General features: G+C 39.5%; 1 protein-coding gene across 14 annotated transcripts in view; it reads left to right on the top strand.

Annotated features, from left to right (window-relative positions):
• The window catches only part of LOC148675108 (pumilio homolog 2), a 48,990-nt gene that overhangs the window by 4,844 nt on the left and 24,980 nt on the right, over positions 1–19,166 (top strand). For all 14 annotated transcript variants that reach the window (XM_088626124.1, XM_088626123.1, XM_088626121.1 and 11 more), the window contains exon 2: positions 1,676–2,069. In XM_088626124.1, the coding sequence (XP_088482250.1) occupies positions 1,689–2,069 (381 nt within the window). In that variant the 5' untranslated portion in view covers positions 1,676–1,688. The remainder of the gene's footprint in view (positions 1–1,675; positions 2,070–19,166) is intronic.

Raw genomic sequence — 19,166 nt, 5'->3', positions numbered from 1 at the left:
CCAAGTTTGTCTCCACTATTTATTGGAAGATGCCAGGTGTTTGGCTTAAACAACATTCCTGAGCATCTTGTTCCATTCTCCTGCAAACTTTGATATTTAAATGTATTGTTGCATTGTAGACCTATGTAATAATGTACATAGGACCTGTAATATCCCGTACACCGCCAGAACTGCTCAAAGGAAACTTGGCAGAGATGTGATTTGTTCAAATGGTTATGTCAGCTTTTTTTGTTGATGATTCAGAACCAGGAATTGAAAACAGTGCCTTATCAAAAACAGCATCTGGTATTTAACAGATTTTAATATGTGGTGTCATTTTTAAGTGATACTTGTTGGCATCAGACATTTTAAAACAGAAATTCAGAAATTATAGTGATGGGTTTAAAGTAAAAGCGGGAAATAAACCACAGTCTGAACCAAGAGCATGAAAGTCTTTATGTAGCAGGAATACTACATGGATCACAGCACCAGCAGTGTTGCAAGGAGTGAAATATCCATCTAGCTCATGATCCTGTCACCCCTTGCAGTCATGGCAATTTACCAGTCAGCATTTCAAAGCACATCTTTACATATTAGTGAGAGCAGTCTGCTGAATTTGGGCTGTTTTTCCCACTCGTGACTTTAAACACACGAGGTCATATGTGTTTCGAGAGTGACTGGAAGGTTGAAAGAAATACCACGACAAATGTGGTGCAGAAGAGGACTGGCCTAAAAGGTAGAAAAGGGATCTATGCCACGCTTGCATTTACTATAGAGGGTTATTCTGCCAGTTCCTGGCTACCTCTGGAGTGGCTGAACATAAGGATGATTCAGGAATGGCCGGTTTCATTGCTGCTGCTAAGAAACGACATGTGCCAGCATAGAGCCATCCTACAAATGGTTCAGAACAGTGGAATACAATAATATGAGTCCACTCAAATATAAGTTTGAAATAAAAAAAAAATCCACATTTGTGTGTCATAATCTTTATTAAATAATAGATTGTATAATAGTTCAGGACTATTTTTTTTCCAATAAACACAATCAAATGAGAAAATAAGAAAGGTGAAAAAAGAGAGGAGGCCATTTAGCACATCTAGCCTGTTTGGTAGTTAATTGTTAGAAGGATCTCATCCACCTTTTTCTTGAAGGAAGCCAAAGTATCAGCTTCAACAGCATGATTGGGTAGCTTGGTCCATACTCCTACTGCCTTTTGTGTACAGAAAGGCCTCCTTGTTCTCAGTTTTCACACATACTTCCATGTAATTCCTCTGGTTTTTGTTCCACTGTTAATTTTTGAAGAAGTCCTCTGGGCTGACTTTGTCGGTACATTTGAGAATGTTTAAAACTTGTATCTAGAATATGTAGGAAGGTTTAGTACCCTGAACACTTTAAATGAAAACACAAAGTTCAGTAAGTAGCCCTTTCCTCTGATTTAAAAAAGTATGATGCAGAACCCTGTATTTCATCATCTTAAGGTATTCTGGTGAGAATTAAGATGTGAAATCTTTTAGTTTTGAATGAGGCGATTGTGTGTAGACCGATACAAGTTAGAGTACCAAGGGCTAAAGATCATCAGTGTTGCCTACAGCCTGACACAGGTGTTACAGCTTGCTGAGTGTCACATGGCGACATTTAGTCCTCTCACTGAGGGCAAAGGAGAAGATCCTCAATCTCTGTCTGCTTTTATCCGCAGGTTTCTCCGTGGAATGAGCATTCCATGCGTCCTCCTAGGCATGAATGAAGTGGCCTGGCAGGACACTCGGGGAGGAATGATGCATGCGAATGGTGCTCAGGAGGCCGGTGCAGTTGGGGTTGGGGTCCCTGTGCCAGGATCCTTACCTGGTGCTGGGGGTGGGCCGGGTCCCGGGGGTGCACCCCCTCTGCAGGTTCTGGGCGGCGGCTCCACCCCGCACTCTCTTCCGCCGGCCGCTGTCGTAGGCGCCCCGGGGGTGCAGCCTCCTTTAAGTGGGCGCTCCCAGGACGATGCCACAGTGGGTTACTTCTTCCAGCGGCAACCAGGAGAGCAGCTCGGGGGTTACACCAGCAAGCACCGCTGGCCCACGGGGGACAGTATTCACATAGACCAGGTAGGTTGGATTTGGGGGAGGGGTTTGCCCCCCCCCCCTTCACTGTAACCAGGGCATCTGCTTGTGGCTTGGCATATGGGGGGCAGGCGAGTCTGATGTACGTTTTAAATAACTCCTTAAATGTCTTTTTGAAATGAAAAATCTAAATTTGGCTTTTTACTGTTTTTTAAAACATTTTCCTGGGGTAGAAAAAAACTGCACAAGGAAGTCAGTAGAATAGTGACAAAAGCAGATTTCAGTGATTCTGCTGATGTGCTGTCCTTCCAGACCACGTTTCACTTTGTTCAGGGCAAATAATATGCCATATGCAGCTCCACTTATGGGTGCAAGTCTTCCGTCAAAGTGTGTGAAAAGTAGAGCACATGAGATAGCTAAAAATGTTTCCAGCAAACTGTTTGGTCTTTTGCTTTAATGTGGTAGCAAATGAAAGACTTCAGTTCTTACAAACATAAGCAAAGAACACACCGTTTTCCTCTCTTTGTTCATGTCTTTTCTGTATTAGAATTTAAGCAACTTAGAGAATAAACCTTGCTTTGTAATCTGAATATGGGTGTCGATTCATAATCACATAAAAAATGTTTTTTATCCAAACCACACAAATTCAGAGAAGAAAGTGAAATAGCATTGTAATTTAGGTATTTTTTATTAGGTGCATCCTATGACCCATTTATTGGAACAAAATAAAATACTGTAGCTAAAACCATGAAGTGCCTGCTCTAACATTCTTAATGGATAAAACATTGTGCTGCACAGTCTATCCCTATGAGGTTATATGAGATAACGTATCACAGTAATGTTGTAAAAGTAATAAAAATGTTTTATGTCTGCCCTCTGTCGGACAGGTGTAGCTACTCCACTCTTCTCTTTAATATCACTGCTGCTATATCGAGTTTAAACTGAACCATTTTGTGAATATTGTTATAATGGTAGAGGCTTTACTTAAAGGAGGTTTTATAAGCTGTAGTAAGAGCCTGCTTACTCTAGTGATGAATTTCATGCTGGGCAGCATGGTGGCGCTGTGGTTAGTATTGCTGCCTCACAGTGGGCGGGCCCTGGGTTCAGTTCCTGGGGTGGTATCTGTGTGGAGTTTGTATGTTCTCCCTGTGTTCATTTGGGTTTCCTCCCACAGTACAAAGAAATTCTGGTAGGTTAATATTTGTAAAAATTGGCCCTGGTGTAAGTGTGTCTGGACTGGTGTCCTCTCCAGGGCGTATGATGCCTTGTGCCCTTTGCTTGCTGGGACAGGTGACCCCAAATTGGGCAAACTGGCTAAAACATAGGCAGTAGATGAATAATTGGATGTCATGGAGACATTCATAATTTTGCATTGCACAGTCCATCAGTTATGAGAGAGCTGCTTCTTCTGGTGAGGATTGTTTCAACCCAAGCCTAACATTGCAAAGTGTACTCTTTAAAAATGTAAATAATATTGCAATGAATAAAATGAACTGTATTAGATATGATCTGTTTGCTGCCATGACGTATTCATCTTCAGCAGTAAAATCGTGTAGTAAATAACTTTTTGGCACGAGTCAAGAGCAGTACAACTGTTTAATGTTGGCGTGACCAGGTAGCTGCAAAGCAACGTGTTTCTCTTTATGTAAGACGTTTTTTTTTTATAATGGCACTAGCAGACAAGGCCCTGTGATGTTAGATTAAATTAACTGCTGGTGTGGCCTTCTGGCTGTTTGTGGGGGCTGTCTGTTTGGCGTTTGCATGTTCTCTGTATAATCACATGGGTTTTCCGCCAGGTCTTTTGGTGTCTTTCCACTTCCCAAGGGCTAGCAGTTTTATTTTTATTCGGGTGCTGTAAATTGTCCATCTTCAAGGTGGGTTTCAAGGGGTTTCCTACTGGGGGTTTGATCACTGTGAAACTAGATTGGTACTAGTGAAACAGAACCAAATGAGCACAGTGGGCCAAACGACTCTTCTGATCTGTGGATCTTAATGCATCATTAGTTGTCCAGCCCCACTTCTTCTAAAATGCAGTGTATTTTCTGTAGTTTTTACCTCATCCTTGCAAATACATTTTTGACAGTGTTATAAAATTGCCATTTAAAGTTTTAGTGGCATTTTTGTAGTAAGAGGAATGGTTTGTAAAATGGAATTGTATTAATTTTATTGCTAGTTTTTAATTCATTTGATGAGATTTCTCTATGAGAAGTTATTTTGATATAAAATAATTATAATGCTTCACACATCTGGCCAAAAAAAAAAGAGGACAGTACTATTACATTCAAAAATGCATTCTTAGATTTAAAGTAAAAAAGTATATAAAAATTGTTTGTGAACAAAAATGATTTTTTTAAAAGTATGCCAGTACTTTCTAGCTATTATATACTAAGGCAGTGGTTCTCAAACTTTTTGGACCAAGTACCACCCCTGATCAAACCAAAGCATCCAAGTACCACCTACAAGTCATCTTCTCATAGGAACCCCAGAAAATCTCATTGACCAACATGAGCGCGCACACACTCACACATATAATAAATATTATTACAATAAACTTTATTTGATATAGCACCTTTAAAGGTGGCTTCTCAAAGTGCTTTACAGAAAAAAAACCAGAAACAACAACAATTAAAAATAATAAAAAAGCACAATATCAGTGAAAGGGGTGGGCCTGTTTAGTCGAGCAAAGCAGATGTGAATTCATTGGTCAAGCCTTGATACAATTCACTACAGAGTCTAACAGATTTTAAATCGTCAGGCATTTTCTTGATGGCAAAGGTCTCGCGGTGAATGTTGCAATGCGTCCATTCAGTTCTGCAGCAACCTCTCTAATTGTGCACCTACACCGGCTTGTCATCGCTCTAGCACCATCTGTACAAACTCCGACGCATTTTATCCAGTCGATGCCATTCTCTTAAATTCATTCAGAAGCTGAAATATGTGCTCTCCTGTAGTTCCTGTTGGTAGCGGCTTACGGAACAGAAAGTCCTCATGGGACGTACCCTCAAACTGGTATCGAATGTAAACGAGCAAATTGGCCAAATTGACGACATCTACAGACTCATCTAATTGCAGTGAAAAGCATCTGCTCATCTTAACGCGCTCTACCAGCATACTTTTGATATCATCTGCCATATCAGTAATTCTACGAGTGACTGTGTCTTTCGGAGTGGGCAGCAGGTCGAGCTGTTTAGCAGCCTTTTCTCCAGACAATATATGTCAGCTCTTTTGCCAACGGTAAATAAGGTTCTTCAAAAATAGTGTGGGGCTTACCTGCTTTAGCAATCCGCTAGCTTTCATTTTCCCCCTTTTCCGTTTCATGAGTCCGTCTCAGAAGTTAAAAGAAGTTTTTATTTCATGTGCATGGGAGTGAAACACAGAGAGGCTTGGTGTATTTTTCTCAAATTAACCTAGAACAGTTCTTAAATATTTTTATCTATCACGCTTTCCTGTGCTAACAAGATTGGCAGCGTTCGTAGCACGCATTTCTATGCATTCCTATGCTTACAACATTGGCATTGTTCCAAAATCACGCACATTCTCCTACCTCCCTGTTTGCTGGAGATACCTTTTTTAAATACAATTGGTCACTTACGTTCGTAGCACGCATTCCTATTCAATGGTATAGAATTACATAGTAGCTCGTGTCCACTCAAGTATTGGCGCGCGCTGTATCGTAGTACTTAGGCTGCGTATTCGACACATATTGAAATAGAAAATGTGAAAACTCGTCCAGATTTTTCAGTGCACACAACAAAGTTCCAGGGTCATATGGCGTAGTGCCTGGCGGCGCTCCACGTACCACAGTTTGAGAACCACTGTACTAAGGTAATCAATCTGAAGTCCACAGATATTGCATAAAGTCTATGAAAACCACTGAACAAGTGCTTAAACGAAAGTGCATGGAGGTGTACAATCCTGTATTACCGAGAGCACTGCCAGAGCAGCATGTATATTTGATAACTCATTGAATTTACTGCCATGTTACATATAATCATATTTGTTGCATTTTTGTGTTGCATGTTTCATCCCAAAAAACAACCTGTTATACAATTCTCAGGTGTGCCTGGACAGTCAAAAAAAAGATATACTGACATTCACAACGTGGGCTCAACCTGTACTGTTTCTAATCCTATTCTCCAAGGATCTTTGCTGGAGAAGATCAAAATGTGAAATTTATATGCCGTTCAAGTCACTTAATATGACCGGACTTTCCCCATTTTTGGAAAATAATGATTGGTGTCTTCAACCTTTTGTCTTAAGCTCCCATTACTAGCAGAAGGTGCAGTCTTTAAATTAACACCACACTTTTGCCTACGTTTTAAGTATAAACAGATAACTGGAATTCCAGAGGGTGCAAGGCAACACAGCAAAAAGCATAGACTGCTAGCTTTCTTTCACCTATATAATACTGTCTGTTACCAGGACAGTGTAAAAATATAGGGTCAGCATCCACAAGGTGAAGCATGGAAGAATTCCTAAGAAGTCAATAGGTTTTCTGCATCCTCCATATTATGCAGAGTGGACTCCAGCAATCAAAGCCTCAATGACAGTAGTGGGAGAAGAAATGTGTCATGTCCAGTCATCCTTCTTTGGATCGAGGTTGTGTTTTGTCCAGATATATGTGGAAGCTGGTGTGCAATGGAGACTTGGAAGACTGAAGGGTGTGGCTTGCTGGCACTGGGGACTATAAACATGTATTCAAATTCCTGCACTGTTGTTAAATCTAGGATTTTGTCTGTACTACAGGGGCAAAAAATGTAATGGGTGAACTTTGTGCAGCACTGTATTGTAGCTGCTTGGTTTCTTTTCTCCGTCTGAATGATATATCCTTTTCTACCTATCCAATATACTGAAACTTTTCCCACTGGTTCTGATGATTAAAACCCCTGTTCTCCAGCCAGATCACTACATGGAGCTTATTGGGGATACAGTAATAAGAATGTGAGAACTCTTTCAATACCCCACCATTGGGTTCCCTGATCAAAAGGGCCACCACTGTTCATACTGCTTGCACAGTATCCTAGTTTTAATGCAAGGGCATGGTCCTTGCTGATGGGTAGGATTTAAGTTGATGAGCTACTCTGAGAACCACAGTTCAGGTTTAATTAATGCAGGCCTCACTTCCTTGTGTCAGGACCATGATATATTGTCCTGGCTCGAGATGGGTGTTGGCGATAAAGACAACAGGGGGTCATGGCCACAATCAGTGAATCTCAGTAGGATCCATATCAGGGTCTGTTGTTGCTCTCAAGTTCAAGTTTATTGTCATTATACTTATATACAGGTATATGGTATAATGAAATGGTATTTAGCTAGCTCTCAGATGGTAAGCAGTACCAAAAAAACCCCAACAATACAATTGTATAAGAAAAGAAAGAGAGAGACAACAGGCAATGTGCAAAACAACAACAGGCAGTTTGCTAAACAAAATCAGATGTGCAAAATCATACATCAACAGAATGTAATAAAGGATATAAAATTATGGGGAGTGAGCTTCTTGACGTGAGGTAGAGGTAGATTTCTATGTGTATTTGAGTTTTGGTAAAGAGAGAAGGCACTGTGAGGGTTCAGATCGTAGGTCAGAGAGGCTGAATGCTCCGGTACCGTTTTCCAGATGGTAGATGGTCATACAGTCTGTAGCTGGGGTGTGTGGGGTCTTTGATGATGCTTAGCGCTTTCCTCAAGCACTGTCTGTCATAAATGTCCTGGGTGGATGGGAGAGCAACCCCAGTGATGGACTGGGCAGTTTTTACCACCCGCCGTAGGGCTTTGCGGTCAGCAATACTGCAGTTGCCATACCACACTGTGATGCAACCTGTCAGTGTGCTTTCTGTAGTGCATCTGTAAAAGTTAGTGAGGTAACTCACTGGATAACTGAAAAGAGTTTAAGAGTGGTAATTCCCAACCAGTGTGAGTAACAACTGTGATTGGCCCACCTGTGGTCACAGGGCTGGTTCATGATGGGCTGTACTTTGTAAAACTAAAAGTAAGAACCCATCAATGTAATGGTAATTGCATATCACTCTCCAGAATTGAGCTACAAGGATATTGTGCATGACTCCATTGAATGTTGTCAGTTAAAGATGAATGTTTACTGTTACTTTGCGTTTTGGAGGGTAGAAGAAATGCAAATATTTGTTTTTGTTTCAGCAGAATTATCAGAATGAATTTTTTTAAATAACATTGCTGGTGGAGGTCAACTTCAGCAGAAAAAAAGCCATTCTGCAGGAGGCTGCTGCAAGGAACATTCTGAGCATGCCAGTGTTGAATGACGCTGTGAGCAGATGAATAGTTGATGACAACAGTGTATTTTGCTATACAGTTGCCTGAATCCACTGATGATCCCAAGGCTGTATGATTGCCCATTTTTGCCAGGTACAGCTAGGTTGTTACTTTGTGCAAAGATGTACTTTTAAGTGATTACTCCCCTCCAAAATGACAACAGAAGAGTGTTTTTGATACCTCTTATGAGAGAGGTAACCGATAAGAGGAAGCAATCTGGCCCATCTAGCCTGTTTGTTAGTTAGCAGTTAATTGATCCAGGTATCTCCTCCAGTCATTTCTTGAAAGAAACCAGGTTATCAGCTTCAACAACATGGCTTGGTAGCAAGTCCCTGTTGCCATTCACTGCCAGGTACATAGTTATCTTTTTTGGTTATGACGGTTGTAAAAATGAATAGCAGAAATAATTTGTGAACATCTTTCAATACTACTTTGCACCATAGTTTGGCTTGGGTAGTTATGGTTGATTTGTGACTGTTCTCATGCTTTCCATCTGCCATGTCTTGCTTGTTTTAAGTGTCTGCTCTTAGGCATTAACTTATCTCTAGGTTTTACTATTTCACTGGTTTCTGCAGTTCCCGAAGGACCCCATTAGGGTGGCTGCATTACTTGTATGGTAATGAATTCAAAGGGTCTTATCCCAATGACTTTAAAGGATGTGTCGCTGATTTTTAAAATATTAAAACGATGATTCCTTCACTCAATCACCCTGCACCTCTACAAATAAAAGGGTACATAAAACATTTGCTTAAATCCAGTAATTTGGCACAGGGAGCCCTTCCCAGAAAACTAGTTCCTTAGTCTGTTTAGAACTGTTTCCCCACAGTGTTTTTGCTACTGTGAAAGTAGAAATGTATTTCCGTATTATCCCTTCACTAGCCAGGTGTTGCACACAGTGCTTCACATTCACATCCATAAACATCCCAGGCTACTCAAACAAGGTTCCAGGAATATCCAGGATTAATATTCTTCGCAATGCATGACCATAATCCCCCGCCCAATTAGTGCCACAGTTTCCTCATTTATCAATACGTTACAGCAGGTGTCGGAACCCTGCAGCACACACATCCCTTTATTGGCATGCAAAAGGATTTTTAACAGCATGTGCAATAGAAGTTTAATGAGCCAGGAAGAAATTTAAGTTTAAGATGATAAAAAAAACAATGCTTGAACTGTTCTGAAATTATCTACATGCTACCCACTGAACGGTCTTTGATGTAAAAAAAAATGATTATTTACTGCATTGTTTTGTAGCAGCACTAGCCTGTTTTTATAGGAAAGCTCACAATCCCATGCCACTGGTAACATTTTTCAAGTGTAAAGTCAAACTTTTTAGACAAAATAGTGGTTGCTAAGAAAGCAAAGTTAGATGTTCACTCATTTCAGCCCTTTTGGAGAGATGAATGGATTTGTTTTACATAAAGACCATGCTGTTTCTGCTTTTAGTGCGTGGATATAACCAGTGTACTGCAATTAGCAATTCTTGCGAGATGCAGAGACTCTGATGGAATTCGAGGAGTGGTGTGATGCCTTAAACCCATGCATGACACAACTACAGGCGAAGATATAGCTAAGATGTTTATTAATCATTTATGTATCATTAAGAAAAAAAATTCTGTGATGACTGACAGTGCCCTTGCTATGGTCAGAAAACAAAAGGAATTCGTAGAGATCATTTTGGATCACATTGGCCACCCCACTGGAAGTTTTAATTGCATTGTTTGTCAGGAAAAACTTTGTGCCAATATTTTGAATTATAACTTAAAAATGCAATGACTGCAGTGATGAAGATAGTGAATTTTCCTTTTGCTTGATTTCAAACTGCTATGAGACTGAGATTGAAGAATTCAGGAAGGGAAAGCAAGGGCAAAGATCACACTTAGTGTTAAGACGTGCACATTCTTAATTTTAGATATGATATTTTAATATTAAAATTTTATTTTTCAAAATGTAATTTGGGCTTTTATTGACTTTAAAATATATCAGTGGCATGCAAATCTGTAAAAACAAGTGCGTGAGCTAACTCTTGGCACACCCCTTCTGAAAGATTGCTGTCTCTTGCGTTAGAGTGAGTGTAAGAGTTGAATGACATTCTGATTCCACAGCCTTTTTTGTAATTCAGTGAAGTCAACCAGTTTGTTGGTTTAAACTGAGGCTCACAAAGTTATTCCTAAAGTGGCCTTTCAGGGTCAGCTTTTTGGCCATGGTTACATGGTTTTTGTTTCTTGTCATATCAGTGGACAGTTACATGAACGCATGTTAAACCCTCTGTTTTCTGTTTCATGTGTCCACAAAGTCTGTCAACCTTGATGGGTCCCCTTCATGTTTAAGGGGTTTCCTGTTTACATTTTTCAGTTTCCTCACTTTCCTCCCAGTCATATATTCATGGAGTGCTCCAAATCAGTATCGGCCGTCAGTATATGCACACTAGTGTCCCTTTTGGAATTTTGAGTGCTTTGTGATCGCTGCAGAGAGTGGACAAAATATGGAAACACATGGGTAAATGAGGGACACCAAGTATTTAAAAAGCAAGGTCTTCCACACAAGCATTAATAGAGAAAATAACATCCTGGCATGCTTGGGGTCAGGTATAGAAATGCTGGACAGGCCTGGTTGCCTATAACTATGACTTGCATAGCTGCATGAGGAGGCCCCAGTGTCTTTAAAAGAGGGGTGATTGTTTGGGCATATTTGTCAGGAGATTCAGTGACTAAGACAGCTCGGCATGCTGATGTTCAAGAGCCACATGTCTAAGGTGATGTAAGGTGGAACTTCAAGTTAAATACATCGTTAGAAAAGGGCAACAATTGGTAGAAATACACTCTAGGATTGCGATATCCATGCAGTGTTCCAAGTACAAAGCAAAACAAATTTCAATCTGTGGCACAAGCAGGTTTGTCAAAAATAGTCCTCCCAAAACTCCACAGAACAGTATTTTTGTTGGGATGGAGTGCACAAACCACTCATCACACCTGGCATTGAAACTTGAGCAAAGAGCACAGGCAGTGGGCTACCAAACAGTGGAGAAATATCAACTGGTTAGATGAGTTATCCTTCAACTTGTGATCAACGAACAAAAATACATGTGTAAAGAAGTCTATAACACAGAGACCCTGGCTCCAACAGTTAAGGGTTCTGGTGTTTCTCTTTTGTTGCAGGACATTTTCCTGGCATGGTTTGAGTGCATTGATTCCTTTAGAAGGCAAGGTCAATGCTAAGCACTACTTACCCAGTCACCCAGTGGTTTGATGAGCATGACACTGATATTATCCATATGTTGTGGCCTTCTAGGTATCTAGCAATCAAACAGAATTGAGATGTGAGGTTCTGAAATGACACCTGGGACAGCATTTTCTGTTTCTGTCAACCGGGTGTGAGTTAATGCTGCATCCCTCCTGCACAATTCCAGATGCTGGTAGACTGTGTTGTCCAACACCTTATTAAGTGACGTTACATGACTGTTTAATTTAATATTATTATTAATAATAATTCCTTACACTTATGTAGTGCTTTTTCTAATGTCTTAACTCAAGTTTAGCAGCCTACGATATCCTTCTGTTTTTAAAAATACTAGCCACTTGGTGCTACGTTGTGGTGTCCCATGACTCCAGCACACCTCACAAGAGTTCTGAACACCTTTTACTTTTTCATTTGACTAGTTCTTAAGGATTTCTAATTTTCTACTTTTCCTTTAACCTTAAATTATCAACTTGTTGTCCGCTCCCATGTTTGTGCTGGATTTGGTTGACAGATGCACAGCACAGCTGTTTATTACTATACTTCTTTCTCATCGTCTTTTCAATAGTTCAAAATTAGAAATTGGCCTATTTTCAATTTCACCCACAACTGTAACATTTAATAAACTGTAATATTTGTTAATCTTTAATATTTTCCATGTTTCCTAGGAACAGCTGTTGTTCCTTTCTTTATTATTCAGGCGAGTCTGGCTGGCTAGACTCGCATGCTGATGCATCAGAGCTCTTGACACACACCAGACACTGCTCAATCTCTAAGTGACTTTTTATGCTTGTATTGAGTTTTCTTTAACCTTTAATCTCAAACGCAACTGTTTCGAGCTTTATCATCAGCTACCAGTGATATTAAACTACTTGATCTTGGAGCCTTCTATGTTACTCTTGTGTTACTTCATTTTTCTTTTATCCCTGCTGTCTTATATCATCCCCAACTCAAGGCCTCTTGTAAGAATAGTGAAAATAAGCATTTATCCTTGATGGAAGGGAACAGGTAAACGTTTATTTCATGCTGAAAGGAAAAGAAAAGAGACAGCGTTTTAGCTGTGGAACCTTCTTCAGGTTGCTCCTTTGACTGTAAAACCGCAGGCGTTGACTGGTGTTCTTTCAAGGTGTCTTTTAACACACATAGGGATTATTCATCATACTTACTGCCTGTTTTCCTGTGATAGTAATGGCTGTTGTACCTTTCTCCTGTTTTTAAAAAGGGGTTTACTGGTGTGGTTATTGAATTAATGTGACAGAAGTCCATACCACTGAAACCCCCCTTTTTCTCACTTGCATACACCGAAAGGTGGTTCAGAAAAACAGATTTGACGACTGTGACTTCCTTTAACTAGCAGAGAAAATGCCATATTCTCAGCTGCTTGTAGTAACTGTGTAGGCATGTCAGTGAGAGAGGTTTCATTCCATAATCACATGATTGATGTGCCAGATATGATAAACTTATCAATGTAAATGTAATGTATTAGAAAAGGAGTTAAATCTGGGAGTAGTCTTGATTTCCGATCATAATGTAGGTAAAATCAACATGACTGAGAATTTGAGTTTATCATGAGAAAGATAATTTATTAGCTCTTTCACCTTGATTTTTTGGTAAATAGCTTTGCTACAGTATTTGGTATGTTTCTTGTCATAATGCCTGACACTCAACAGAAAAAACTTCAGATCATTTTTTGGAGCTTATCATGGAAAGAAAGCAGCAAAATCACATGGAGTTGTGCAGCTCCTGCACTTGCAAAATTGTTTAATATTTATATTCCACTGCATTTTTACAGTGAAGTAAAGTGAACTACAGCTTTCAGTTACTGCCACAGCAGTCTATTCATCTGCTATTAATTTAGAGGTTGCATTTGCACGTTCTGCATATTATTTGTCAATTTCGTATTCTTGCCTACAGTTGTAATTTAAGTAATACTGCCTTTGGTTGCCTTTCATGATGAGTCAGATGTTACCTTTTTGGTTTTATCAACATAGCTTATATTTTGTAATCTGTTGCTCATTTTGTTGCTTAGTCTGTAATTTTCATTTCAGTTTCCATGTAAGATGTAGAGAAGTAACCTACAGTGTGATGTATAGGTGTCCCTGAACCAGTTATTACTTCTGGGACGCTGGTCGTGTGGTGACCAGTTGGGTTGCGAGTGCAGATTGTTTTACTTTGTTTCATTTTTTTTCTCTTTCCTCTTTATTATTGTTCATTCCGGGCCCTTCATTTTTGCATTTGTTATGTTGTCTACATGCCCTGGAAATCAAATGTTTCGAAGCCTTTTTTTTCCTTTGTGAAAGCACTGTATGTTTTTCATTCGCTCACTGGATAACATGGGAATACACAGTCAGCACTCACCTACAATGAACAGGGAATTCATTCGGTGTCTTCAATACAGCGCAGCAGGCATGGTAGACCCGGAAATGTGACACAGAAAAAAAGTATTGATACACCAAATAAAGAAATAAAATGAAAAGGGGAAAGAAGGGTGGACTAAGACAAAAAATGAAGCAATCCATGAGAAGAAGGCCGCTACCATTACTGATTTTATGTGCGCTCATTGCAGAACAAACTGGACGAACTGCAAGGGAATTTCAGTTATCTACAAGAGTACAGGGATGCATCTAACATGGCTTTTAAAGAGACATGGCTAAGCAACGAAATTTCTGACCAGAACTTGTTTATTGATGGTTTTGGAACTCCAGTCCGCCTTGAGCAATATAAAAACAGTACTGGTAAGGAGAGAGGGGGGGTCTGCCTCTGTGTTAATCAGAGAAGGTGTTAAACTGTAGTAGTTCGAGAACAGCTCGTGTGTCATATATAGAGTGCTTGACTGTATCTCTCCACCCATACTATTCACCAAGTGAATTCCCGCAACTTTTTTATGTTGGTGTATAACCATCTTCATGCCTGTGCAAATAAGGCAGCTGAATACACTGTCAGTGTTGTTCATAAATTGGATTTTGTTTCTGCTGATGCCCCCTATGTTTATTTCAGGTGATTTTAATCATTGCTCTCTGGAAAGTGCTTTACCAGTATGTCAAGTGTTATATTCAACAAATGGAACAAATCCATGACAGATGCTATGGCTCTTTCTCTGGAGCATAGATGTCATTCTCTATGCTAGGTCTTGGTGCTGCCAATCCTGCTTGCCTCTGTGTATGAGCCAGTAGTCAAGTGCGCAGAGGCAGTTGTGAAAGTTAACGTATGGTCAAAGTCTAGTATGGACACCTTGAAAGGTGCACCAACTGGGATACTCTTATTGCACCATGCTCAGATCTCAATGAACAAATTTACATGATTTCTTCATGCATTACTTTTTGCATAATTAAATTCACTCTAAGAGCTTCACTGTTAATCTGAACAGTAAGCCTTGGGTCGCCACAGAGCTCAAGAATATTCTGAATAAAACGAAGAGGCTGTTCTACTGTGGATCACTCTTTGTTTTTGCGTTTTGTTGCATGTTGCACCGATGACTGCTTAAATTGCCCCTGTGGGAATGAATAACATCTTATGAATTGAATTTACCTACAAGAAATGGATATTATACGGTGTTAGAAAAACTTTCTGATACAGAATAGTATGTCATTTTTTTAGCTATTTTTGACACCATTATTCATTGCTTATGAATTATGAGGACCTCATTAAAGGTACAGAATTGGTAAATTAGAGTATTACAGTACTTTGTTAACCAGCACGTTGTTACTCATAAATGTGCAGTACACACTGGGACAGAAATTATCTAGACCCTGTTGTTACTCAGGGTTGGGAGGCAATGTGTAGGATACGGCTGTTCTGAGAGAGCAAATCCGCTTCTTTATCATTGAAAGGAGCATTTAAATAAGAAAGATGGTATTGGTGGTAACGCAGTTTCTATGTTAACACCATGGCCTCTGAACAGCCAGGTGCTATTGAACAGCTGACTTTATTGTAAGTGGTAGTCCAAAATTACTTGCAGACTTTTCAGACATCATGCTCAGGGCCTGGAGTTTTTCTTGACTAATTTTCTAACCTGTGTCCTCCAGTATCAAGATGTCAGTATTAACTCTCCTAAAGTCACTTATTAAACAATTGTCTTGATTAATCATTTAATTAATGCAGTTTATAGACACTAGTATATTGCTTAACAATGGTGTGTATGGCTAAATGACTTGTAATCATGTGTCTGATTTAGTCACTAACCCCTGTGATAAATTAAAATGAACAGAATGTACAGTGAAAAGTGTAAAAATTGGGACAGTGAAGTGAAATTTAACATTTTTGCTGTGTACTAATGAAATTTGTATTTCAGATTGAGAAGATTGAGACAAAGGTATAGAATATCAGCTTTTGTTTCTTATTTTGCGTACATATGTATTGGGACAAATGACAGGTGATACCAATTGCTCAGATATTCCATGTAGAAAATACAAAAAAGCTGTGAATGTTTAGCCTTGGTCCCAACCTATGGATTTTAATTTTTGGATCTGCCTCTTGTGTTCAAAGGTGTAAATGAAAATTAAGACTACAGAGTTGTCTGTGATGGAAAAGCAAGCAATTTTGAAGAGGAAAGTGAAAAGGATTACAAATAAAACCTGTAAGAGATTAGATTAGACATCACAAAATCCACAGTATGAAAAGTCTTGATAAAAAAAGAAATAACCTGAGGAGTAACCAATCGGTAAAGACCAGGTCATTCAAAGAAGATAGCAGTTGATGACAGAAATTATTAGAGAGATTGCAGACAATTTCATCCCGGCACTCTGAAGATTATCTCACTACACTGTGTGCACAGAAGATTTTTAACAGGAGATTTATAAAAGCTACTTTGAAAGTTGCAAACCTGTCATCATTAAAAACAGAAAGGCCAAATTAGAATTTGCAAAAACGCTCAAAGATGAGCCACAGTTTTGGAACAAAGTTTGATGGACAGACGAGACAAAGCCTTTGTCAAGGTGACAGAAAGTCAGAAGTGTGGAATAAGAGGAAATGCAGATGATCCTAAGCACTCCTCCTCATTCATGAAACATGGTGGAGGTAGTGTTCACTGGTGTTTATTGATGCTGTAACAGATGATAGTAGCAGCAGAATGTATTCTGGAGTGTGCAGAACCTTTTTTTCTGTTCAGGTCCAAAAAAAAAGATTCCAAACTCATTGGATGACAATTCCCCCTGCAGCAGGACAGTTAACCAAAACAGACTGCTTTTAACCAAGGAGTTCATCAGGAATACAAGTGGAAACTTTTGATCCGGCCAAGATTGTCTCCGGATTTTAATTTTAATGAGCCTGAGTTTTACTTGTTGAAGAAGAAGATAAAATCAGCAAACCAAACAAGCAACAGCCAAAAGTGGTTGCAGATACGGCATTGCAAAGTCTGGTGATGCTGATGGGTCACAGACTAGGTAGAATTCTTTGCATGTTGGGCTTGAAAAAATAGTAATTTATTAATTAGTTAATTGGTAATCTGTCCCAACACAAAAGTATCTAGAAATAAAGTCTGACATTCTGCACTTTTGCCTCTTTTATCTTTTGATCTGAAATACAAAATGGCTGATACAGTATCCTTTTAATCTGAAAATCACATTTGGTGATTAGTTGTGATGTCATTAGTTAAGATCATCCTCCAGATACGATGCCAGTGGATGGATACCTGGGCATCTTATGATTAAAAGTACCATACAAAGTTGTTTTACAGACTCAAGATATGCTGCTTATCAAAGAGGCTCACTTTCAATGCAGTCCTTCAGGCTTGAATGAGCAGAGCTAAACGTTATGCAAAATCATGCATTAAAAATAACAGGGCTTATGGGAAAAATAGGGTTAGGGGCATACCACCCAAAACCTTACCGAAGCTTTACCAAGTTTATTAGTTATCCTAATAAAAATGTTTAAACACGTCAAATTTATAGTGTAGCATTTATGGAAGAGTTTACATGGGCAGCGAGACATTTAGATGTCTACACACACACTCTTTATTACAGGTCTCCATCAGCCTGTTACCAGGCAAAAGAGACCATAAACCCCTTAAACAAAACTTAAACACACAAGGGCAGCAAAGAGAACACTGCACAACCTTAGGGTGGATACGGGTCTTGGGAAGAAAATGGTGGTAAACCGCAACAACCAAGTACAATTTCTTAAAAAAACACTGTTTACATAGCGAAGGTTAGCTAACGGTCAGACCCTAAGACCACCTCCCGACAGTACCCTGACAGTGGTTTCCAGCCTGCACCGCGGCACATAGTTATATAATTATCATAATTATCCAGGTGTGCTTCTGCCAAGACACCAGGCAAGGGCTCTACAATAATAAATACTACAGTGAATTTAGAACTTAACCTTGAAAAACAGTTCACCACCTGAAATTTTAGTATCAGCATCTCCGCTTAGACAAATTCTTATCACCTTGTGCACTCATATTTACAGAAATGCAGAAGATTTAGTGAAAATAACATGAGAATTGAGGAGCACCCCCCCAATTAGCACTTCCAAAACAAAGCACGTAGGACAACTGAACATCATGTGTATTCCTCCGCGGACCGCCGCGTTCAGTTGTATTACTCCACCATGCAAAACGTAAACATGTCGGGGATTAAATCGCTTATAAGCTGACACGAGTTTCACATTACACAGTCATCTGTCTCCTATTTACCAATCGCGTATGAGCCAATTTGCGTTCTGGAATGCAATAGCAGAGATCAGTGTAAGCTATTAAAGACCTCTGTCATTATAAATAGACACATTGGGTGTTTATTAGTTAATTAGTTAATCGGTGAAAGATTAAGAGAACACATTCTCACATGGGTGTAATGAACAGAATGTTTGAGTATAAAGGGCCTCGCATGTTAGCTGGTAGTTAGGAGCTTGGAGAGCCTTGTTTCATATTTTATTGCATTAGCAGCAAGATCTCTGCAGTAAAGCTTCATGTACAGTACAATATCCGTTGTGGGTTTTTGATTGGGTGTTGAGATCTCTTTAGCCACCTTATTTAGGGTTGGAGTCTAGTATCTTCTGTTCCATACTAGCTTTATTGTGATCGTTTTGGAGGCTTCTTGTGCATCCTGCTCTTCACATAAGGCTGTTCAGTTTATCACCCATTTTTACATTCTCTATGAAGTTAAGTTCTTTGTGGAATGGGAGTTGTGCTAGGCATTTAATTCTTTCATTACCCACCTCACTAGAGACACTTGATGGATGCTGCACACATTTCGGTCTGCTGTGGATTGGTTCAGCAGTTTGGGCTTTCCCATCCTAGTGTTGTTAGATTTAGTGCCACTGTTTTAAATGCTCCACAAAGAAATTAGTATTGCAGGGTATATTGTACCCTTTCTTAATGTTTTTTTTTACTTTAGTGGTAGTGAACTCTCAGAAAGACTTGAAGGCCTTTCCAAGGGTTCTTGTCTAGAGCACCGTAGAGCAGTTGTTGGTCAGTGATCTGTTTTAAGCAAAGAAGAAACCCAGCTATTATACTGTATCTTACTAAGACCACTTTTCTGCACAATGTATTCTGAGCGTTTTTGCATAAAACCTGGTTATTTACTACTGGTTTGCAAAAGCTAACATTAGAGGAAAGTTTGGTGAAGATGAAGAACTGCAGTCTCAATTTCCTAGACTGATTATTGAGTCTCAGTAATGAAATAAATG

The sequence above is a fragment of the Lepisosteus platostomus genome, chromosome 3 (assembly GCF_059453375.1).
Source record: "Lepisosteus platostomus isolate fLepPlt1 chromosome 3, fLepPlt1.hap1, whole genome shotgun sequence".
In the NCBI taxonomy this organism is placed as follows: Eukaryota; Metazoa; Chordata; class Actinopteri; order Semionotiformes; family Lepisosteidae; genus Lepisosteus; species Lepisosteus platostomus.
Note: the sequence above shows the minus strand (reverse complement) of the source record. Positions and strands in the feature narration are given on the sequence as shown.